We start from the raw sequence: 17674 nt of genomic DNA, 5'->3' as shown, positions 1-17674 counted from the left end.
TTTCTGTTGTTTTGGGTTTTTGGTAACCTTGGTCCATACGAGGACAACTTTTGGTTTAGGAAACGAGTTGTCATTGTAAAAGCTTGAAGATTCGTGTACGATTTTATGGCATTTCTTCCAAATAAAAACCGGAAAAACTCCAAAAACATTACCTTACCCGTGTTTGATAGTTCGTGTGAAGTATAAATTGGGTAGACTAGCAATTATGCTTACTTTTAACAGGAAAAACTGAACTTTTTTCATTTTCTTTGTGTCATTTATAAAACTAAATTTGTACCCTTAAAATTCTAATAAATGAATATTTTTTTGCTTATATAATAGGAGGAATGAAGATTATGAGTGAATAGTGGAGATATTTACCAACCACTTTGAAAAGCTCATAATACTATAAACCTAAAACAAATCCCGAGGTCGACAGAATTTCAATAAGAAATTGACGTTTTATCTTTTTGTAGGAGCAAAATGGAGTGGAGTGAGGAAAAATACATCTTATTGATCAGAGAAGTTCTAAATGTGGAGCCATACAATGCAAAGCAAAGGACAACAGAAAGGGCTCAGCTATGGCAATACGTTGCAGACAATCTGAACGACCATCACAGCCCAAATTTAAGGTGGATAAGAGAGCAGCGAGAGATCACTTGAAGATGATAATTGAAAAGTTCAAATAAAAGATGAAGAATGAAGAAAGTGCCAGTGGCATTAGTCCAGAACTGACTGAACTAGATGCTCTACTTGAGGAAGTCATTGGACGAATTGAGGTAGCAAATGAAGTGGTTCAGGTAGAAAAAGATAAAACCAAGGACAAAATGGAGAAAGAAAAAAAATATATATATATAACGATAACTATTGCACAAATGTAGTATTTGTACTCTAACTGAACAAGTTATAACTATATAGAAGGATCTCGGCATGCTTGCTAAAGATGTTGAAATGTTTTCAAAATCTTCCATTAGAGTGGTTTAAACGCATGAAACAAAGTATAATATCTACAAAATGTGAAATACAGTGCACGCCACAAAAGCGTGAACCAATTCTTAACTATTTAGCACTACTAGACTAGAGTACAAACACTATAAGTGTACAACATAAATACCACTAAATACATAGCTCTTATTAACCGAGTGCGAGGTCCGTACCGTGAGTTATGGACCGAGTTTTTTCCACTGCCTTATGGCCCAAGCACGTAGCGCGCAGGCCATATAAAAGTGGAAAAAACGAGGATCCATAACTTACGGTACGGACCGAGCAAACGAGGTTAATAAGATATTTATTATATGGCAAGGCATTGAGATCAAAAAGAGGCGAAGCAACAAAAGTAAAGTTGACAGCGCATGTCAAACGAGAACTGCATTGGAAGGGCTTCCTGTACGTGCCAAAAGTCATGTAGTGTTTGAGTCGCTCAAAAGGCGAAGTTTTAGTTTACTTTGAAAGAATTTAGCTAAAGTTCAAAGTTTTCTGAAATACTAGTTAACAAAAGTGAGGCTTTATTTTGCAAAACATATAAATACAAAGCAAAAAAGGCTTCAAAAGAAGACCTCAAGAACTCAACATGAGATTGAGAAGAAAACTGTCGTACTTCAAACTTCAAGATATTCACAACCAAGATGAAAAATACTACAGCCTTCCACTTGTTTTCCTGCCTTTTATTGAGAAAAAAAACTCAAAAACTGTCTCCAGAAATGAATGAGAAGCTTTGAAAAATTACAGCTGGCTGAACATGGATAGTTTTCGTCAATTTTCAACGTTTTGACTGTTTGAAGCAGGCCGCCATATGTACAATGGCTGAAGTCATGAAGAAGGCATACTTTCGACTCAATTAAAAAAAGGTACTGCCAACTCTCCTGTCTAAAAATACATTCAAATTCAAGTGGGGGTGAAATATTACTGAAATATGGACATACTTCAAGAGCGGATGAGCCTAGAAAACTGCTTAAAACATTTACGAAAGAAACTACTGGCTTCTTCACCCGATCGATTCAGATAAGTTCAAACTGGACGATGTTAGCTCACTGAAATAACAAATTTACGTTAATTCTACGGTAAACCTATCTTTATTTCATTTACTGAATTAGCCGCTGTTCACCACCCTTTAGTTCGTAGTTTGACATAGTTTTAGCTTTAGCATAGTTAGTTTTTCTAGTTTTTTCTAGTCGTACAAAATCGCTCAACTAGTGCCATGTAGAGCCTTGATCGAAAGAGTTTCGCTTGTATGAAAGAGTTGTCGCTTGTTTGATAAGTTTTATATTAAATGCCAGTGACTTTCAGTTATCTTTAATTATTTATTGAAGGTTTTCCGACGATTTTCATCCAGAAATATATTTTTTTGATAAAGATTTGAATGTTTTAAAAGATCATAAGTACGTACACTCAGTGAACCATTTCATTTTTCGGTCCGTACCGTAAGTTATGGACCGCAAATTGACCAATCAAAGCGTGTGAAATTACCTTGCCATATAATAATGCTAAATAATGCTAATCCTATTGTTTTCTATTTAATTAGCACTATTTACTACTAAATAGTGCAAAGTGTTGCACACTTTTAATGTTTGTACTCTAGTATGTATTTAGAAACTATGCATTCATTCACCAACTAAGAATTCACTGACACTTAAACATAATGACAAAATAATTCCTTTGTGGGGCAACTGTGTTTGTGCCTAGTTGAATTATTCTTAGTGCATAACTAAATTTTATTAGCCGATAAATAGTTAGGAATTGTTTCACACTGTGGCATTCACTGTACTATGTAGTACGCAAAAACAAAACTACAGTGTATTTCAGAGGTTTTTGAAAATCACTCTAAGAATTCTCTGTAATAGATTTGCTTTCAAAATCCTGTGACATACACTTAACCACACTACACTTTATTATACTTTTATAACCACTGTTCCTCTCTTCTTTTTTTAAATGTTTATCACCCTTAATTCCACCATAATACACTTATAGCTATCACACTTTTTTTTGTATATTCAGGCTGGGCTGACAGGCTCGAACTCCCGCCAATACGACAGTCGGGTTTTGGCGTCTGTTGGGATCCCTGTGTAGCATAATTTATTTGGTCACGAATCTCATGAATTATGTATATCTTATTGGGTTTTTCAAGTCAGCGGTGATTCCCACAAATCTATAGGGAAGCCATTGTTTTTGCGTTTTGAAAGAGCTTTCATTTAAGACGTTATCCAGCACTATATGATATCTTCAAGCAAAGGAATATTTTTTTAGTAGCTGAAAGTGGTGTTCCGGGATCATTCTTCTTACTGGCGAAAGGTATAGTTGAAATGTAGATTTCTTTCATTTTTGAATGGTTTTAAAGTTTTTTAAAACCATGGGTACCTCGTGTTATGTTTTAACCTTAACAAGAAATGTACTTTGGTATAATTGTTCCTTTTATATTTTCAGAAAATTGTACCAGCTAAACTCGATCGCATGAATCCGATATGGGTCGAAAAGGCCGAACGAGATCAAGGAGTAGCAAGTCCATTGCTCGTGACAAATTTCCTCTCGGAATTCTTGCTCAAAGGCGAAAGGAACTGAAAGAAGAGTTTATTGATCAATCTAAGGTTTATTCAAAGGAAAAAAGAAAGCTGAAAAACCTGAAACAAAAGGCAATTATTTTATTAACCTTAAAAAAAGATACACACCACATAAAACAGCATTTTATTTTGAGGTTATTATATTTGTTCTCTAATCAATATTACTTCAAAAGAAAATTCTCATACACATTATATATTTATCTATCCTATTAATGATCAAAGTATTAATGTTTTATCTCTACTCTGACGAATGTCGAGCTAATTTGTAAAAAGAAAAAAATTAAATTTTAAACTTTCCATTTTAGTGACTATATTCCTTGTAGTCTATAAACATGATTACATGGTACTTGTCATGCTCTTTTAGGTAAAAATGTCTGGGAAGATTTATCAGACAGAAAGAGGTTAAAAAGGAAAAGGAATCCTACCAAACTTAAGCAAGATAATTCAGAGCAATTTTGATGTTCTTAATGCACTAATATCTATTAGTGCATATATAAAGGAACCGAGACAGGTGTAATGGCAACCATGCATTCCTTTTTGAGGAATCATCACGGAGATCTGGATGATGCAAGTGACAGTGTTATTTATGGGCCATCTACTTCCAATCAGGTATGCTATAATTGGTTTGGTAACCGCTTGAAATTTAATTTCCGAAATATACACAGTTTTTGACTACATCTTCCCCAATTCAAGTAGCTTTGAAGAAATAAGTTCGAGAAATAAAAAGGGCATAAAAAACATTTATAGTAAAAGTACTTAACTTGAAGTCAGATTTTAATCCTTGCCATGGTGAAACAACAGAGAAAAAATTACTGCAGGGTATAATTACTGTACATACAAAGTACATACAAAGTAAAAGAAGCTCACTTTCAGGCTCATTTCTTTGGTATTATCTATTTTTAGTTAATTGAGCTTTTTGAGTTTAATTAAATTTTTTCTTAAGTTTAAGATTGAGCGATGGTGGAAGGAGTTGCATCAGGGTTCCCACGGTCAGGAAAAAGTCACGGAATTCTGAATTTTTTTCAAGGTCAGGGAATTGTCAGGGAATTTGGATTTTAGTCAGGGAAATTTGCAATTAATTAAAAAGTCAGGGAAAAGTCAGGGAATTTTTGTCATCATTCTCAAATTCTTCTTGGCGATAATATTGTAATTTCACTCCCAAACGAAACTTCCCAAATGTTACCGATTTTCCGATGTATATTTTTATTTATTTGGATTTCCTGTGGTAAAACATGAAGAGATGAGTTGGATACCAGTTGTGGATTTCCAGTGGTGAAACTGGGTACGAGCTTTAGTCGGCCATCTTGGAATGCTAGCGAAGGTAGTGTTGGAATGCTATTGGAATACTATGCATTTTAACTATTTTTATGGATTTATTTTCAATCATTTTTAGCAAAACTTTTAATTATATATATTCAAAGTGTTTTTGTTAAATAAAAGTTTTTATAGTTTTTTCTAGCATTGGCTAATAGTTTTCATCATTTTAAAGCACTTATAATAAGCTTAATACAAATTTGACTTGTTAAAGAGTTAAATTCACATCAGGATTTCGTTTAAATTCATTTACAAGTACGCTTGATTTTTCTTTTTCGTTAATTTGTAGATGAGTAATGCAAAGCGAACTGTATTTAATAAGCTATGTGTAAGGACCCGACCTGATTCGACGTACGGCCTTTTGGTTTATTATGTAGTGAATTCCTTAAAATACAAATAGTGTCAGTGAAAGGTAATGTTACTAAATACGAGAAGCTTACAATACTTACAGGTGAAGGTCGTCCAAAAAGAGAAAAGCAATCTAACTAGATTCCATCGAAAAATAACGTTCACACTCTCACCACGACAGGCAAAGTAACTCTGTGCCAGCACTTAGAAATCTAATTATGTGCATGTTAATGTTCCCAAAGGAAAACGGATTAATTGAGTCTAAAAAATGTCTAACATATTCACGCACGCACGGAAACAAAGAAAAGAAAAAATATTGTTGAGTAGCCTCAACACTATGGCTTCAAGACCCACTATTTGCATGGGTTGCACAAGTGAAATAATCAACTAAAGCAAGGTGTAAAATATGCTCTGTTACATTTGAGCTTGGAAATATGGGAAAACAAGCAATGATTAGTCATGCTAAAGGAAAGAAACACATTTGGAGAGTGGGTGTGTCAGCCCAACAAAACTATCTTAACTCTTTTGTCAATGTTCAAAACCAAGAATCTGGTAACATGGCCTCTTCTACAGTAGAAAGTACAATGACTGTACCGCCTCCTCCCCCTGATCTTCCTGAAGGTGCTGGTGCGTCTGATTCTTCCTCTAAAGGCACAATTAAAAGCTTTGTTATCAAGGATGAAACACTAAGAGCAGAGGTACTTTGGGCCATAGAAGTCCTCATGTCTCTCTATACCTGTAATAGTAGTGCAGGCACTGACAAGTTGTTTTCTAATATGTTCCCAGACAGTCTAATTGCCAAACAATTCCAATGTGGAGCAACAAAGTGTACATACTTAATTTGCTTTGGCATTGCCCCATATTTTCATGATGAATTAATGCAAAAACTTCAAGAACAAGGAACAATGTATGTTATCTCATTTGATGAATCATTAAACAAAGTGATCCAGAAGGAACAATGGATCTGACTGTTCGCTTTTGGGACATTAAAAAGAATAGAGTTGTATCCAGATACATTGATTCCCAGTTCCTTGGTCATACAAGAGCGGTGGATTTACTTGAAAGCTTCAAGTTAGCTCTACAAAAGCTAAACCCTGTCAACCTTTTCCAGGTATCCATGGACGGGCCAAACGTTAATTGGAAATTTTTTGAGGACCTGTTAGAAGATAGAGAACAGACTGATCCAGATCTTCCGAAGCTTATTAATATTGGTGCCTGTGGGTTACATGTGGTACATGAAGCATTTAAGTATGGTGCTACAGCCACAGGTTGGAGACTTGATAAACTCCTTAGATCTCTCTGGTATACATTTTCAGATTCGCCAGCTAAAAGAGAAGATTATGAAGCTCTATCTGGGAGTTCTACGTGGCCACTAAGATTTTGTGGAACAAGGTGGCTGGAAGATTTGCCAGTGGCAGAACGAGCAGTGCTTATCTTGCCAGATATCAAGAAATATGTTACAGAAGTGACAAAACTACCAAAGAGCAAGATACCTACAAGCCAGTCCTTCAAAAATCTGCAAGAATTCGTTCAAGATCCACTTATTGTGTTCTTTATTTGCATTGCAAGAATCCTTGAGCCTTTTTTGAAGAAATTTCAAACTGACCAGCCCATGGTTCCTTTCCTAGAACAAGAGTTGCAAACCATCCTCGAGGCAATGTTCTGCAGCAGCTGATATCACACAAAATGAAATCTACACATTTTTGTGATTCTGTCCTACAGCAGTACAAGGCATTTATAGCTGATGTTGGGAGGTATCATAAAGATGACTTCAGGTCCTATGACCCATCGGACAGAGGTCTTCCTAGCTGAATACTTTCATCAGAAGCCACAGTATGCAGACCTATGGTTAACAATGAAGATGCTGCTCATCATGTCCCATGGTCAATCATGTGTTGAGAGAGGATTCTCAGACAACAAAGACACCATGAGCAACAATATGCACCAAGATACATTGGTTGGCTTTCGCAGAGCTCACAGTGGCATCAGAAGTCTAGAATGTCCTATTGAAGAATGTATCACAAAAGAGCTTCTCACTTCTTGCAAACATGCTCATGGTAGATACAAGTCATGTTTGGCAGTTAAGAAATTATCAGTAGAAATTAGCCAAAAAGTAAGGCTTGAAAAGAAAAATTGAAGAAGACATTAGACATGCAAAACAGAAAAAGCAGAGGCTTGAAACGACAGCTAATGCTCTCGTTAAGGAAGCAGGTAAACTTGCTGCAGATGCAGAAAAGAGAAATGACCTCGGTGTTCTTGTGAAGTCCAATGCCCTACGAGCGAAATCAAGGGAAAAGAGAAAAGAAATGGAAAAGGATGAGCACAATATCCATCGTCTCCAGAAGGAACTGAAATCAGTTTATAAAGGAAATCATCGAAATCATGAGACTGAATGCCTACAAAAGAAACCAAAAACACAATAAAAGAACTGAGATATTTTTCGTTGCTGTTGCTATTGTCCATGTACATTATTTGTTTGTAATTTTAAAAGTTTTTTACCTCACATGGATTAATTAATTATTAATTAAAAGCACTAAATAGAAGTTTGCCACTTGGTCATGGAAAAATTACTTTTGGTCAGGAAAAAGTCAGGGAATTTTAATTTTTGATAGGAGTGGGAACCCTGTTGCATGAGCGATTGGAAAAATATTTCAAGGAACACCTTAGATATCTGAAGGAGCACAGATATTATGACCCTAACAATGAGCAAGACAGGTTTGGAACTATTGTATATTTGGTGTATTTGCTGCCTATTGGATTGTCATGTGCATTTTGACAATAAAAATACAATTCTGTTACGTGCAAGAGCATCGGATTGATACAGTAAAAACCTGAAAATAACCAACTGCATTACATTATATTCAAAATTATGCTATACTGTCAATTTTGGGGCAATATGCCAGTTTTTGCCACTAGTTACTAATGTACTGGTTTGTATTGACAGAATGCTCCTTGCCTACATAATGATTCCTTTGTTACAAAGGGAAGTAAACATCTTCAAGGATTCTGTCTGGAACAGTCACCGTATCAGACCCCAGAAAGAGACTGCTTTGCCAGCTGGGATACCAAACCATATTTACAGCTTCCCTGAAGAATATGGGATGGATCAATGTGGTAATGATTACATTCTTTAATAAATATGCTTTTGATGTATTACTGAGATGCAAAATAAAATTTTTAGTCTTAGAGTTTTATGAATTTTAATCTTTTGCATCATTAGTAAGCCATAGCTATTGTTTATACAATTTAAATAGAAGAAATAAGTTTATTGATTTACTGTGAATTTAAGTGTCCTAGTTATTCTATCTCATTAAATATTCATCAGACATCCTGATGACGTCATTAGTATTATTTAAGAGATCATTAAATATTCAAGTATGTCACTTGGCGTGAACCCTACTGGAGAAAGAAATCCATTTATCAAGTAGTTCGTTCACCCAGCAGCGTTTCACTATGACTTCTCCGGCTGAGATTATTGAAGAATTGAATCCAACCGATGTGGTTGTTAGTGTGGCTGATCCACCAACTTCCTCTACCACGTCTCAAGTGCCTTTAAATGTCTCGGCAGCTTTGGCCGTACCGGGGATAGAAGATTCGGTGGTTACGGTGTCTTCGGCGGGAGCGCCACGTTCTTCTGTGGGAAAGTCTTTAAACCAAACTGAAACTCAGCAGGTTTCGGAGGTATGTTTTGCCGAGCTGCACTTAGTTTTATCTTTGTCAGTGTATATCTCAGTTTTGGCACGGTCATACGCGTATGTTCATCAGTAGCTACTCCCTGGCCATGTGCTGTCTTATGTTTAATTTTAATAATATCTTTGGGTTTCACCTTAGCTATTTCTAGTATGGTTGTGTTTTATATTTATGGGTTTTAGATTTATTGGAATGTTTTACGCTATACGTTTAGGTCACAAGCGTTGGTTATTTAAGTTTTAGTCCTATTTGCATGTTTAATTGTTTCGTTGTTTTCGTTCTATTGTTTTGCTACATATGGTGTGCTTCTTGCGTGCATATCTTGTCTCGCTTGGTTATTGTTCTATTTTATGCTGTGCATCGTTAGTTTTATAAAATATTGGGATTAATTGGTTGTGCGGACCAGTACCCGATACGGGTCACAAATTTAGTGATAAATAGCTTTACACACAGTTTTTGTCCCGAAAGGTCGGGTAGAGGTTATATAATAAAATAATAATTAAAAAAAAAAAAAAACAAGGCCTGGACCCGGAAGGCTGGGTAGAATCAACTTAAGAGGCCGCTAACCCGAAAGGTCGGGTAGAGATTAAGTTAACGAAAGGACTGAACCCGAGAGGTGGGGTATGAGTTAAATGTAGTTGGCACATTGAGAGGGAAAAATAACTTGGCAAAGAGTCACAAATGTAAAGTAATAGTTCTTTCTTGATCCTCTGCTATAGATAGAGAAATTAAGGAAAGAACTTGAGGAGATGAAGAAAAAAGCGGGTGTTAACACGGTAGATGGGGCGATAAGTTCTCTACAGGCTTTGGTGGGTCGCCCAACGGCTTTATTCGATGCTTACGCCGCGATAGCGGCTTTGGAAGAGGTTGTCTATACGGCACAGAAGCTAAATGACGAGAGGGCTACAAAATTTAATATCATCTTGCGAAAGTGTCGCCCACTTGTGGTAGAGCCGTCTTTACAACCAATCTTGACTACGTTGGTAGCAAGTAAAGAAGAAGCGGAAATAGCTAAGACGATCGATAAGGCTATAAGGCTTCAAAACCCGACTCAGGTGGCCCAGGTAGCTCAAGTACCACTTTCTGTTCTGACTTGGGGCGAGGTTGGGAAGGTCGATCCCCCTTGGCTGGTCTTACCTTTAACGGTCGAACCTAATAAGCCTCGTTTGTGCGTGGATGCAAGATTCCTAAACTTGTGGATGAGGGATACGCCTTTCAAGCTCGACACCCTGGTGTCAGTCCCCCAGTTTGCGTACCCTGGTTGATACCTTTCGAAGATAGATGACAAATCGGGGTATGATCATGCTCTTCTGTCAGAGGACTCCCAACAGTACTTTGGGGTCGAGTGGAAGGGGTGGTGGCTTGTTGGAACCACACTCCCGTTCGGTTGGAAAAACTCTCCGTTCGTCTACCAGTCCATTGATCTAAGTTCAACCACATTCCTCCGGGAAAGAGGCATCACCTCTTGCCTATACATCGATGACCGGTTGTTAGGCGAAATCTATAGTGAGGAGGGAAGATGGTCTCGCAGTTTGGAGATAAGAGATGATGACTTTAGCCGGGAAGCGGCGGTGGCGGCGTTGTACGTGACTTGCGCAGTGTTGTTAGGTTTAGGCTATTTTCTTGGCCTTAAGAAGTGCATACTTTTACCCACTGTCAAAATTCAATTTCTCGGAATGATCATTGATACACAGGCGCAAGCATTCTCAGTCCCACGAGATAAGCGTGTTAAGTTTGCAGAGTTACGAGAGGCCATCTTATCGTGCAAAGAGTCGACGTCTCTGAAATCTATACAAAGACTTATGGGAAAATGCTCATCGTTTTCTTTGGCATTCCCCGGGGCTAGATTTTACATTAGAGAAATGGCTGCGTCCATCGGGAAGGCAAATCGTGGCTCAGAGGTGACTTTATCAAGTGTTCTAAGGAAGGAGATAGAATTCTGGCGATTCTTAGACTCCTGGAACAGGTTCATCCCTTGGAGACAAGAGAGACATGTGTCGCTAAGGATGTCAACTGATGCTTCCTCTTTCCGCTGGGCTGCAACATTGCATCTTGCCTCCGGTGACGAAGAGCGAGGATTTGCGCAAGGAGTATATTAATGTGAAGGAATTTTACGCTGTGTTGCAAGCGATTAGGTCTCTTACCGACTCAGTCACTGACTGCAGGGTAGATGTGAATGTCGACAACCAGGTGAACCTAAATATCTGGCAGGGACGTGGCCCCAAGTCACTCAAGTTAACAGAGGTGGCTCGCCAACTGTTTCACGCGACCACGGAAAGAAACTTATCACTCCATATGGTTTACGTTCCTTCAGGTGCTAACCCGGCTGATTATTTCTCCCGTCATCTTTCACACTTAGATGCTATGCTTTCCCCAAGTGGCTGGGATGCTGTGCAGCGGGCGTTTGGAGGGCCAGAGGGTCAATCTGGATTTAAATTCACTTGACTCCAACGTTCAGAAAGATTATCAGGGCACACCGTTGCGTCATTTTACGCCATTCCCAACGCCCCTTTCAGGAGGGGTGAATGTTTTCACCCAGGATCTCACAATTTGCGACGGAGAACAAGTAAATGCGTACGTTTTCCCGCCTTTTTCGCTAGTCGGTCCTTTATTGCGACTGATACGGTCTTCTAAGGCTACGGTTACGATGGTGGTGCTAAAGCTCTCACCTTTACCCATATGGTGGCCTGTAATTAATTCAATGTCCAGGGGAAAGCTGAAGTTAGCACAGAAAGGTAGCCTAGATGCGGTACTATTTCCTTCTAAACAGGGTTTTCAGCTACAAAGACTTCAAACCGAGCTTTGGGTGTTCCGCGTAGGGCCATGCTAATTTATGCCCTCCCTTTCATTTAGGCCCTTCCTCTGGTTCCACGATTATTCGTTCCAGCGGTCTCCTGCCCTGAATGCAGCTACCCCAATGACAGGGACTTTCATTTCTGCCAGAGGTGTGGATATAGACGGCGAGTACAGATAGTGAACCGTCGGCAATGCCTAAAAGCAACTATTAACTGGGGGGAGATTCTTCGAAGGAAACAAGCCTTAGTTGAAAGGGCAAGTTCTACCCCTTACTCTAGACAGAAGACAGCCCTGGAGGGCGAATTTTCGGCATTCTTAGGACAGGCAGTCCCTCCGACAAATTTAACTTGTGCGACACCGGATGATATCATTAATTTTTTAATTTGGAAAGATACTTTTGGCAAAACTGTGGTGCATAAAGATATCTGCTCACATTTTGGCGACAAACGAGACTCATCTTGCGCATGCCCAAGAAGGTTAGCTTTTACCACGGTTGATACTTTAATTGGCAAACTCCGCTCGATCTTTAATCAATTGGGCAGAAATTGTGATGAACCTACTCTGCCTGGTTATGGGAATCCTGCGTCAGATGTAAAGGTCAAGAAATACCTTTCGCTGGTTCGGGAGGAGCAGTTACAGGCAAGAACACTACCCTCGCAAGCGCAACCACTATTTCTCAGCGATTTAGCCGCAATCGCAAGGAAAATTCTGGAACATCTTAAAAGAGAATCGAATACGTCAAGTCAGTTGTATATTTATGCTCGGGATCAAACTTTCTTTAAAGTACAGTTTTTTGCTGGTGACAGAGCGGGCGATTTGGGTCGGACGAAGTCCAAAGAATTGTTGTATTCCCCTGGTAAAGAGATGTTGCTGTTTAATCACATGATAACAAAATCGCTGCGGGACGGAAGTTCTAATCTATTTGCTCTTAAGAGGTATAAGGACCCCAGTCTTTGTCCGGTTGTCGCTCTCGAAGTTTATATGAAGATGTGCGCCTATTTAAAGATCCCCATAAGACTGGGTTATTTGTTCAGGCCAACTAGTCCATCTGGAGAGGTTTTACCGGCCCCTTTCGACTCTTCTGCTGCTCAGGCTAGACTTTCCACCTATGTCAGAGGCATGAAGGAAACATTTAAAGGCCGTCATGCTACATTACACGGATTACGAAGTGGATGCGCTATGTCGTTGGCTTTGTCGGGAGCGGACATGCAGGCGATAATGGGTCATGTCGGCTGGAAAACGATTACCACGGCGCAACATTATGTTAAACTCCAACAAGTCATGTCCACTGATGGAGTCGGTGATATCTTGTCGAGATTGCCTGAAAACTTGAGTGACGCTTATAGCGCTAGGAATGCAATGCAAGGGTTTACTCAAGCGCTTTAAGTTAATGAGCATAAGTTTTGGGTAGATATGTTTACAGCATTGTAAGGGCTAATTCACTAGCTCGATCTATGTCGTAGGTGCAAATTAGAAAATGTGGCCATCCCCTCTAGTGGCCAATATAAGCGCTTGTCAGAGGTCTGGGTTAGTTTTCGTTGCATCTGTATAACTTTATTTTGGGGATGAGTTTGGGGAAACATTGGGTGATATAAGTAGAAGATATAAGGCTGGGGGAATTATTGGTGATAAGGTTGGGTAGGTGTTCTATGATAAAAGGTTTGGCATTTCGATCGATTGTGCTATGACCGAGATATATGATTTGTGATATGTGAACAAAGGTTATTATCAAGACAACGAGGACAGGGGTGACTCTCCATATCTTAATTAATGTTAATGAGTAAGCAGGATGGATTATGTACTATTTTGTGCCAGTTGTATTCCTATGTATAGGTTTGCCTGTTACTATTGAGCAACTACAGAAAGTGGCTGAATGTTCTGGAGTACTTGAAGTTGAGGATGACTTCCTTGAACCTGCATTCCGATTGAAATGCCAGCAACTAATCCCCGATGTTGAAGAAATTGAAGCAAAGGATTGCAGAAAGGCATACCTTTACCTAAAGAAAATTTTCCTGATCAGATTTAATTAATAGAAAATTGAGGGAGTGGAACGAAACATGCACGGTCGTCATGGATTCCAGTCCTTTTTTTTTCTCAATCAATTCCCAAAGCAACATTATATCAGGAATATACTTATGAACAATGGTACTTACTGTGTTTGCCCATTTACTTTTATAGTATCTGACCAAAATTAAGTTTATCACTGCAAAGATATATATCTCAAAGTAAGATGTGAACCATTAGATAATGAAAAATAATATAATATTTTCAGTAATACAATATTATGAGTAATATATCTTCAATAGAAAACATTTTTCTTGATTATTCTAACAATAACAACAATGTATGCAAACAATGTCAACTGCATAAACAGCAAAACCCTGCACAAGAGAAACAGGATCATTAACCACTAGCTTTTAAAAAATAAAATAAAAATATAAAGCTTTAGCTGGTTTGGTTTTTGGATGGTTGTTTTTTACCCTAGAAAATCACAGTAATCATTGCACTTCACGTGGCTATTTAAAAAATTATTGATGGCTTGTTTTGAGAGATTTCCAGCTGTGAATAGCACCTCTCCATCCTTCACCAATGTAGTGCTGGCGATTTCACGACCGTAAAGGTTGTAGCCACTTCTTTGCATATCGACAACAATGAGCTCGCGTGAAGACCTCTCGTAAGAAAAATGAGCTAGACTTTCACACTTCTGCCTAATAACTGTGTTGTCCACACAGAGTTCACCATCATTGTTTATGTACTTCGTAAATTCACCCTCTATGTAGTCTTCCACTGTAACCCACTGGCAATCTCCCAGTTCACTGGTTAGCCTTCCCATGTAGATCTTGTCGTACATTAGAGTTTGGCCATACAGATCTAGAATGGATTCCTTGTTGAGCTCTGTTTTAGCTTGAGGCACATATTCTGGGCAAGCATGTGCATTTGCACAACCTACCTGGTTTGCTGCTCGACATCTTGTTTCAGTTGCTTGATCGTATCTATAGTTTGCTTAAGGTACTTCTTCACCACCCAGGGTTTACCCTCAAATCCTGGTGTTTTTGACGTTGCTTTAAAAGCCATTCGAAAAGCTCCTGTGCCAAGGGGATTCTTGTCAATGGCAAATTCCACAGAAACTGGCTTGTTAAACGTGTCTAGTTCAATTAGTTCGCGCTTATCATCTATCACTTTCCCAAGCTTTAACACGTCAAGCACCGATAGACTCTTTGGCGTAACTTGGCTTGAGTCTTGTTCTTGAGGCGCCACGACTTTCACTCGTTTAGTTACAGGTGACACTGGTAAGTTTTTTTTTGTGTTTTTTATCTTTTCGTTGTTTTGTAAGCTTTTCTCCCGCAAGTGAAGCTTCTATGAATCGCACGTGGATGACCTTGGTTGGATGCGGCAGTTGATCTATTGAAGTGCAAGAAGGTCCTTGTTCGCCCGCAACAACGTTGCATTCCATCGCCTCCATTCCTTCTTCCATCACGCTTCCAAAATGCTGTACGCATGCTTCTTTGACATTTTCAAGTGTCAACTCTTCGAATTCATACGGGACGAATTCGCCGGGTCCCATCCGCGAATAATTCTGTGCTGCCCCTGAAACTTCGGCACTTAAACGTTGTACCGTTAATCTCTCGTTTTTTACGTCTTTACCACGGTTCCCTGTTCTTTTTTCCTTCATGGAAGACTCGAACTTCTTCCAAGCAGCCTTATTAGACATCCTGAATATAGTCAACAACGCCAAAAATGAGCATCAAGTGTCCAGGCTATGATGTCCAGGCGTCCCACTCACTTTAAAGGCCGCGCTGCAATGAATCTTGGGATACGCACAGGAAACCCAAACTTATTATTTTTATTGATTTACATATAAGACAATAAACATACCATTAAATCTTACTTTAGCATCAAATTGTAATCCACTGAAATGTCCATGTTTGACGCTTTTTATTATACTATGGCTAAGTTTGAGTCCAACGTTGGGAGCGTTTCCACTAGGACATTTTTGGTAGTTTAAAATTCCTCTAGGTGTTTGTTTACATACCAGCTTATACTAGAATAAATGTGCAGCTTGTTTCCATTATGTAATTTGAGGTGATTTTAAACTATATAGATCACATTACCGTACATAGCGCAAGATTTTAAAAATGGCGGAGTCGAAGAAGGAGTAAAATCATTGCTTCTATTGCCGTTGTCCATATTCAAAAAAAAACAAAAAACAAACAAACAAGAGAAACGTACCCACAATAGCACAGAAATAGTTAGGATAGAACAAGAGACAGAGCCCACGTTCTTCCCTCTGGTGCTTTTCAAGTTAGTCTAGACAGAGTTAATAGAGGGGAATGGTTATGAAACCCGGCGAACATCAAAGGGCTAAACAATAGACCCGCTCTCGATGTTGAACTGTACTGTGACGTCATCACGAGAGTGCACACTCGCTTTGACAACATTAAACATGGCGGACGGCGTGGAAGATTTTTTCTTGTTTGGCGATGATTTTGATGCTATTCTAGACTTGTTGGAGCAAGATGAAGATATGGAAGAGCGGTTTAAAGCTTCAGTTGAGAATGTGAGTATGATTTGTTTTCTTTTTGAGTAAAATTTTGTGCATAATGCGAAGATTTTGACTCGCTACGAAGGCTTTATCGTCGAGTCTGCTCTAGCAGCTTCGTAGCGAGACACCACTTTATCTTTCCTTGCAGTATCTGTGTACTTTTAAAAGTAGCTATTAAATTTCCATGTTGCTAATATTTTTACTTTTATTTTGCTTGGTAGATTCAACCTGAAGTTATTGTATGTTCAGACTGTGGAAAACGATATAAGACCAGAGGAGGTTACCAAAGACACAGGACAGCCAAACACACCAACATCGCGACTCCAAAAGAACAAACTATCACTCTCACCCCAAGCATCCTTTCAGACATAGTGAAAACTGCCGTACACAAAGTTAAAACTGCTAATCTGTATGCTCAGTCATTTAAAAATGAAATGGAAGTTTATTCATTTGAAGAAGTCAAGGAAGACAGTGTAGAATTTGCGATGCACAAGTCTATATTTGATGGATATTCGAAGAATGGCGACACTGAAAAGTTTTATGCCAAGTACTATGCTGAAATTCCTTTAAACTCTGCAAAATACTTTAAAGGACTCTCAAGAAATGCTGCCACATTATTATCAACCAAGGTAGCAGATTGTATGCTTGTATACTGCAAGCAATTGAAGACCTCCAAGGATAACAGCCCACATCTACGAACTGTACTGTCAGACAGAGAAACAGCTGGTCTGCAGTATCTGGGTGGTTATGTACTGCATAATCTTCACAAAAAGCATGGTACAAAAAAATCACCAGAAAGCCAGCAGGCAAGGTCTATTTTAAAAGCTGGAAAATTAGAGGATGGATGTGTGACTCACAGAAACTGGTTTCAAATCTTAGCCGTGGAGGACTTTGGCATATCACAAAGTATTCACAAAACGTTTTCTTTAGAATAGAACATTATTTTAGGCAGTTATCTCCTGATGGCAATTTACAACGTATAAATATCCAGGGAATAACTGATAAGTCAGTAACTGATAGTGAGCTGCTTGCATATTATAATTTGATAGTTTCTGACTCAGAATTGGTACCAGCAACACATGTAATTAAGGATGTTTGCAGTTGTACATTTATATGTAAGGGTGAGATCCTTTTCTTTAGCTAAAGATATCATTCAGCATCACAAGCTTAGAAGTAAACAAACTAAGTCTAAAGCACTACGCAAAGAAATAAGTCGAAGTTGTGAAGAGGAGAATGAAAAAAGGCTTGAGTAGAGAAGTAGCTGTCAATAGTAAATTTGAACATTTGTCTTATCATAAAACAAAATCATTTTAATACCTAATAATGTAAAAAAAAAAAAAAAAATGAATATAGGAAGAGATAATGCCAGACGTTTTGTTATGACTCTAGTTACTTATATCTGCAATCATGTTCATAAATCATACTGATTGTACTTTTATCTATAGCAAAT

The 17674-nt window shown here is 38.5% G+C and overlaps 1 protein-coding gene and 3 pseudogenes across 1 annotated transcript; all 4 read left to right on the top strand.

The window, feature by feature from the left end:
- Nucleotides 1-456: 456 nt before the first annotated feature.
- LOC148909394 (uncharacterized) lies at nucleotides 457-860 on the top strand (annotated as a pseudogene).
- A 4794-nt stretch (nucleotides 861-5654) lies between these two features.
- Nucleotides 5655-7618, top strand: LOC148909393 (uncharacterized; annotated as a pseudogene).
- Nucleotides 7619-8648: 1030 nt separating this feature from the next.
- LOC148909392 (uncharacterized) lies at nucleotides 8649-10150 on the top strand. The gene is made up of 2 exons (XM_089034118.1): nucleotides 8649-8876; nucleotides 9605-10150. The coding sequence occupies exons 1-2, from the start codon at nucleotides 8649-8651 to the stop codon at nucleotides 10148-10150; spliced, it is 774 nt and encodes a 257-aa protein (XP_088890244.1).
- Nucleotides 10151-16120: 5970 nt separating this feature from the next.
- Nucleotides 16121-17480, top strand: LOC116300766 (uncharacterized; annotated as a pseudogene).
- The last annotated feature ends 194 nt before the right edge of the window (nucleotides 17481-17674 follow it).

This window comes from Actinia tenebrosa, unplaced genomic scaffold (assembly GCF_029948245.1).
Source record: "Actinia tenebrosa isolate PJP-AT-01 unplaced genomic scaffold, QUT_ActTen_1.0 PGA_scaffold2__45_contigs__length_23673736, whole genome shotgun sequence".
Lineage (NCBI taxonomy): Eukaryota > Metazoa > Cnidaria > Anthozoa > Actiniaria > Actiniidae > Actinia > Actinia tenebrosa.
This window is presented reverse-complemented; position numbering and strand designations above follow the sequence as displayed.